General features: G+C 40.3%; 1 protein-coding gene across 1 annotated transcript; it reads left to right on the forward strand.

Annotated features, from left to right (window-relative positions):
• Window positions 1–323: 323 nt before the first annotated feature.
• Window positions 324–2,740, forward strand: Pom121l12 (POM121 transmembrane nucleoporin like 12). The gene has a single exon (XM_069997224.1). The coding sequence runs from the start codon at window positions 432–434 to the stop codon at window positions 1,278–1,280; it is 849 nt and encodes a 282-aa protein (XP_069853325.1). The 5' UTR covers window positions 324–431; the 3' UTR covers window positions 1,281–2,740.
• The last annotated feature ends 4,860 nt before the right edge of the window (window positions 2,741–7,600 follow it).

Here is a 7,600-nt window from a genome sequence, read left to right on the forward strand (position 1 = left end):
AAAAGATTTCTTTCTGAGCCACGGAAACATCCCATTATTAACTCTGATGATAGGGTACACGTGTGAACTCATTGAATTGTACACTGTGCATGGGTGGGGTACAGGAATGAAAGGGTGACTTTCCCAGCGAAGGTATGGACACACACAAAAGGACAGGGACATGTATTGACAGTAGCCCAGAGAAGCTCTGAGTTTCCTCTGGATGGGCAGGTGACTGGTACCACATAGTCACCATGGTCCACTCCAGCAGGACCTTTTGTACTGGACTGGCACGTGACAGGGCATGGAAGGTTCCAGAGTACAGATGCCAACGGCCACTAGAGCCCAGGCGGGGAGCTTCGCCAGTGGTCCCCTCGCACCTGCAGGCATCAGGAACTTCTGAAAGCTGAATCCCTATTAACTGGCAAGACCAACCTCGCAGTCCTGTTCCCATGGGCAACTCCCTGGGCTCGCCCCAGCCAGCGCCCACACCCCCTGCTCCTGGACGCCCAAGGCCCCGGCCTGCCTGGGTGGAAGAACCTACTCAGGATGATGGCAGGGTCTCCACCGGGCCGGTCCCCAAGGCGCTGCTCCACTGGCCACTGGGCACACCGCTCAGAGTGGTCTCTTCCACAAGGAGGCGCTCTCCTGTCAGGCTGTCTCCTGGGGTCGCCTTTGGCCGGGATCTCTCCAGCGCCTGGGAGACCTACATGAAGCGGTGGCTTTGGAGTGCCAGGAACCCTGTGCGCACCTGCAGCCCGGTGACCATCAAGATCGCTCCACCAGGGCGCAGGGGCAGTCCCCTGGTTGTCCCCAGGCAGGGAGCTCGTTTTCCTGGGAATCCAGCGGCTGCTGGGGAGAGTCTAGACCCCTCCTCCAGGGAGGCGGTGCTGAGGGCTCTTAGCCAGTGCAAGAAGGGAAACAAGAAGTTCGATGGGCCACTCTGGTTTGAGACCCCAGAGACCCAGAGCAAGACGCAGCTTTCTATGTCCAGGCCATCTGCCTTCAAGCCCTGCATAAAAAATGGAACAGTGGTTTCGTTTGTGCCCAGGCCTGGGCCTTTGAATCAAAGGCCCTGCTCCTGGAGGCTCAATGCCTACGAGGAGGAGAATAATACCGTGCCCTGTGTCCATCCCCAAGCATTGATAGCATCTGAGCAGGAAGCAGCATCTCCCCTGGAGACAAGGGAGAAGATGAAGCTGGTCTGTGGCCTGGGCCACATTCCCGTGCAGCAAAACAGAGGGTGCAGAGTCTCATTTGCACCTGAGGATTCCCAGCCTGCTGGGCCTTTTGCCTTCTGAAAGTCAGGATTCTGCCACTTGCTTCCTGAGACTCCAGCTTAGGTATCTGTTTTCATCTTCTAATCCCGGCGTGGAATTCTGGCACACCAATTTATAACCTGTTCCAGAGCACCCTCTCTGCCACCTGATAGGCCTTGTCCAACGTGGCCCTTAATTAGAATTTTCCAGATTCAAACTCTTGCTATCCCCTCACCCGATCTCTCCCTCAGAAACAGATATTTCAGGAAGGCATGCTTCCTTCTCCATGTCTCTATTTGCCCAGTTGGTTAGATAAATATTAACATATATCAGTAACTATATCGTCACACACAAACATAAAAAACGTTTCATCAAGGCAAAAGCCCAGGCATAACTTCTGCCCTGGAAAGATTTCTATACATTTGAGATCTTTGAGTATGGCCAAAGTATGAGAAAAAAAAATTTTTTAAAGTATGTTAACAGAAGGAGACTGTGAGGCTGGTAATTGCCATAGTGCAACCATGGGTTGTGATCCAGGGACAATGTCCTCTAGGCAGAAGGACAGACAGTCTATGATCTGGTGGATTCTGCTTCAAAAAGAGTATCCTGATTTCTGTGTGCTAAATGGATTTTCCAGGAGCAGCCACTGATTGAACCATGAGGGTTCAGTACAATATGTCAAGCACAGGGATACAAAAGCATGCTTTGAGAAGGTAACGATGTTTATGGAGGAGTGCCTTTGAAAATGTTGTGAGGGAAGCAAAAGAAAACAAATTGTTGAAGATACCAGATGGAGGTAGTGCTACTGACTGAGGTGGGAAGTACCAACAGGAGAAAGAATATGGAGGAATCAAAAGATTGGTCACATTTTCTAGAAGAATGAAATTGACTGCATTCAGGTAAATTATCAGTTGAATATATCAGCCTGGACCTTGAAAAGAAATTTGGGAACCATGACTATCTACATTTCTTTATAAAGTAGAAATGGTCTAACGGTCTTTAAAGCATGGTTAGCATGAGATCACCAATGAGGTGATAAACTACAACAACAAGGAACATTCACATATGGAAGCTATGGGCTCCAATGTTCAGAAGATAGAAACCTGAAAACAAGCAGCCATGGACACAGGAGGCAATGCAGGAGCAGCATGGATGTTGAACAGTATCCTAGAGGATGGAGTTGACAATCTTGTTTGATACTGTTGAGAATTTAATTTTCAGAAGTGAAGTTGGAACAAATTTCTTGGAGGGGAAAGATGTGAAGGCGGCTGCCGGTGGGAGGTAGGGACTGCAGAAGACACCAGAAGATTTTCAACAAATGGCTTTTTTTGGTGGAAGAACTGTAGTCAAAGTTATAGACCAGGGGAACTGATGTTGCATGGTCCGGGCCAAGGCCAGGCACTGAAGCAGAAGGCCAATTGCTCCCCTTGAAGAGATTCAACTGTTAATTGCATACAGGTCCATTCTTACAAATATACCCCCAAATAAAATGTTATCAAATATTCTGGACACTGTCTCTCAATTAGGATTAACCTTAATAGTAGCAATCACAAAATGTGTCCAAAGGAATAAAGTTTTTAATGATGGTATCAATGAGTAAATGTAGGTATTATAGTCAATGTACATGATGTAAAAAAATGAACTGCATAACCTAAGGGAAGAACAAAAAGGGGAAAATAGGGGAAAACAAAGGAAGGGGTGACTGATGAAGTATTATACTCACAAGTTAAATTATGGAATTGACCCTTTGTACAATGACTTAGTAATAATAAGTAAAAATTTAGAAAAAAAACTTTAGTAAGAAATAAATTGATAAGCTGGGGAATGTGGCTTAGTGGTAGAGTTCTTGCTTAACATGCCTGAAACCCTGAGTTCAATTCTTCACTACCACATAAACAGAAAAAGCCTGAAGTGATGCTGTGGCTCAAGTGGTAGAGTGCTAGCCTTGAGGAAAAGAAGCTGAGGGACAGTGCCCAGGCCCTGAGTTCAGGCCCCAGGACTGGCAAACAATAGAAAAAAAATTAAATGACAAGGAAATTAGTAAAAGCAATGGGAAGAACAAAGTTTAAAGGCTGATAGAAGGGCAGAGGAGAAATGGAAATATTTAAATTTGTGATTAGAAGAGTTTAACCACGGAAATTGAATATGGGAAACATAAGAAGTGCATGTAAGTCAATGGATTCTGTACTGTAGTAGAGTTTAACAACTGGTTGTGGTGAGGATTTCTTTTTTCTTTAATATGAGCTCTCAAAAATGTGGCAACAATAGCAAACAACTTCCACACAGCAAACAATAAACCAACTTGACTTTATGGGCAAAGGAACTAAATAGACATTTCTGTAAATAGTATATACTAACTTCTACAAAATTATATGAAAAAAGTTTCACATTATTATCATTGTTATTATTTGTTTATTTGCCGGTCCTGGGGATTGAACTCTGGACCTGAGAGCTGTTCCTGAGCTCCTTTTGCTCAAAGCTAGTAGTCTACCACTTGCGCCACAGTGCTGCTTCCTGCTTTTACTGTGATATATTGGAGAAAACTCTTAGGACTTTCCTGCCCAGCCTGGCTTTGAACCTTGATCCCAGATCTTAGCGTCTTGAGAAGCTAGGTTTACAGACGTGAGCCTCCAGCACACAGTAAGATTGGCATTATTAATCATCAGGGAAAAACAAATAGAAATCTTATTGAAATATCATGGTACCCTATTAGAACAATTACTTTAAAAATAATAATTGTTGGTGAAAATGAGGAGATAAACGAACACTTTTCACACATTGGTGGGAATCATTCTCTGTGGAAATCAGCAGTGGAGGAAGATCTTTGAAAAATAGATTAATAAAAAATTACAAATAAACATAGAACAACAATAGGGTTCCCATTTTTAAAGCTAAAGAAACTCAGATTGATCAAAGAAATACCATATCAGTTCCATATCATTTGCTGATTTATGACAAAAATCCAGCTATGAAATCGACATTGACATCACGAATAGATGATGAATAACTGGAGTGCTGTGGAATACTATTCAGTTATAACAATGAGCAGAAATAAGGAAGGAATGAGAAGGGAGAAGAAAGGAAGACTTGTGGTGAATGAAGAAAGAGGAATAGCAAAGCACACCTACATAAGAACAGCATCATTTATTTGTCCAAACCATGAGGATTTAGGGGGAAGAATTCTAGCTTTGCTGGATCCAAGAAGGTGGTTAACCAAGATTTAAAAAAAAAAAAAAGGTGAAAGGAGCCTATTAAGTTGCTAAATGAAGATTTCAGCTTTGGGAAAGCAACATGGGAACTGAGGTAGAACTGAATCCATTGGAGAGGGTCCAGCCAGATTTTAATGACATTCTGTGTGTGTGTGCGTGTGTATTGGTTGTGGGGCTTGAACTCTGGGCTTGGACGCTGTCCCTGACTTCTTCAGCTCAAGGCAAGTGCTCTACCACTTGAGCCACAGCGCCACTTCCAAATACTAGAGGTTTATTGGAGCTAAGAATCTCACAGACTTTCCTGCCTGGCTTTGAACCGCGATCCTCGGATCTCAGCCCCCTGTGTAGCTAGGATTACAGGCTTGAGCCATGGGCGCCTGGCTGTAATGACATTCTTGACTCTAATCCACAGCAGTGTCTCATGGCTTGTCAGTTGTGTTATAATACACCGTGTTTATCTAGAATAGTGGACAGGTTTTACTAAGAACAGAGCATTGATTCTTCTGGGACAGAGCTCCTTGAGGACAAAGATTTCACTGTAAGTCAAGGAGGCCTCTATTCAGCCTAGGAATGGGAATAGAAAAATCCCTGGGACCAAAGAAACACATATGAACCAGACATGTAATGCTGTAGTAAATGATAACAGAGCTTTGTGGAGTTGATGTAAAAACAGTTAACTACAAAAGAAATCAGGCTAAAGGAAATAGATAGCTAATTAACTACAAGAACAAGGGTGTATTGGTCTATTGATGTATTGGTATGTTGATCTTATTTGAGATTCAGTCACATCAGGTAAACAGTATTAAAATAAATTGTGTCTATTCTGAGCATGGAGATATGTTCTTCTTTGTATACCCTAAACATTTTTGGATGACAACCATTCACCTACAATTTACAACATATTAAATGCTGTACTAACCTACATGTGGTTTAAAGTATGTGAAAAAATATGTTGTGGTTGACTAAATTAACATTTGCTTAAAATTTCATGTATATATAATGTTATATAATTATATAATATAATAATATATATTCTATTTTTTCTTTTGTATCTGTATAAGGGCTTGAACTTAGGAACTGGGTACTATGCTTTAAATTGATTGCCTAAGGCCACAACTCTACCATTTGAGCCACAGCTCCCTTTCTGGCTTTTTTGTTATTGAGAAAAGAATCTTATAGAATTCCCTGCCTTGGTTGGATTAGAGCCACAATCCTTAGATTTCAACCTCTGCAATAACTAGGATTACAAGCATGAGCCACCAGCAAGCATCTGGTTCAAAAATAGGACCCATCATGGAACATCATATGCATGCATGGACATGTCAAAATCAAAGATCCTTGTACAACTAATGGTGCTAATGAAAATGTGGGAAAAACTTACAATTTTATTTCAAATATTTCATATTTCTAAAACCAAAAGGTTCTCAAATGTATAATTTTTAAGTGATACCTGCATTAAAATCAACAATGTAGCAAATAATCTTCCTCTCATTTTGTTATGAATTAATAATTAGCTTTGCTGATTACCTGTTGTATGTTTTTAACTCAAGAGGAAGACAGAAATGTAGTAGTATATTAAATGTATCTTATGTAAACTTTGAATTACTTAAGTTGAGGGTAAAGATAGGAGGGGAATTAATGAAGGAAATGATGGGAGGGGTGACATTGAAGAAGGTGCTTTGTACTCATAAACTACTTATGGAATTGTAACCTCTTTTTACAACTACTTAATAATTCTTTTTTTAATGAGAGAATTAGGCCTTTTATCTGTTTAGCAGCATACTCATTCATTCTATCTGTAGCCATGGCTAAACCTAAAAATTATTTATGTCCCCAAACAGCCACACTTTTGTAGCTTATTTTAAATATACACTTAAAACTCTGTATTTTTCTGCAGCATTCTTACACTCGATTATTAGGATCTTCTAGGAAAATTTTCTAAAGTTTTTTATGAAAAAAGCACAAATGATTAATCTCAAATGATTTATCACATATACATCTAAAATATGATTTATTTAAAGTAAGATTTTCCTAAAGAATGGAAGTAACTATTGAAAAGCAAATATAACTAAAATTCTTTAAGCAAGTAAAATTCTAACATATTTGAGTTTGGAAAACAAAAATTAATAGGTCACATCATAATTTTGTGAACTAACATTATACTAATGTGTTTTTAATATTTCAAATAGTGATTATTTGAGAAAATATAGTATGCTGCTTAGATTGTATTTTTGTTAATGCAATTGAATTTAATCTTGGAGCCTTTTGCTAGGATCTGCTTTGCTGTCCTTTGCATTTCTGTCTTTCCCAATACATTTCCTCCCAGGAGGAGCTCACACTAATGTCTATTGACAAGCATGAGGGGGATGAGAGAAGAGGCTAGATGACATCACCAAGCCCTAGCACTCAACAGTGAATTCACTGCTCTTTGCATTTTCTCCATTCTAAATTCACACAAGATCAATGTTCAGTGCACTTCCACCTTAAACAATTTTTATATACTCTTGTTATGAAAGATACAAAAAAGGGAAAAGATTATGAGGCAAACTTGACTATAAGGGGCAGATTTCTATGTGGACATATAAAAATAGTTATTTTTATCATACGTAATTTAGATTAAGAAAAGTGACTTTCCTAAGAAAACCAGGAGTTGACCCCTAAAGACATAAATTGGAAACCAATACAAAACACATTAGCTGTTTTTTCTTATTGGTGGTGGTGTTGATGTTGGTGGTGGTGGTAGTTTTTGTTTTTTCCCATAGATGTTGACACAATACCTTAGAAAATGACATAAAGGATTAAGTGCTTTGGATTCTGGTTTCAGATAAATCAGTGGATGGTTGTTTGGTCCCAGGCACTACCCAGGTAATGGAGCCTATAGTGGAAGAACTTTTCACTTCATAGTGGACACAAAGCACTGCAAGAGGAGAGAAAGGGAGGGGAGGTTAGGGAGAGAGGTTAAGGAAAGATGAGAGAGAGAAAGAGAAAGGGAAGGAGAGAGATGGAGGGAGAGAAAGTAGACAGGGAGGAAGAAAGAGAAAAAGCACAAATTCAAAGAAAGAAAACATACATGGTCATACACTGATCATAAATCATATCGGGACTTTGGACCTTGTTAATTTTGTCTCTAGATATTTTTCTCCCACAGAGTCA

Source organism: Dipodomys merriami, unplaced genomic scaffold, assembly GCF_024711535.1.
Source record: "Dipodomys merriami isolate MVZ:Mamm:240054 unplaced genomic scaffold, mDipMer1.0.p SCAF_5, whole genome shotgun sequence".
Classification (NCBI taxonomy): Eukaryota; Metazoa; Chordata; class Mammalia; order Rodentia; family Heteromyidae; genus Dipodomys; species Dipodomys merriami.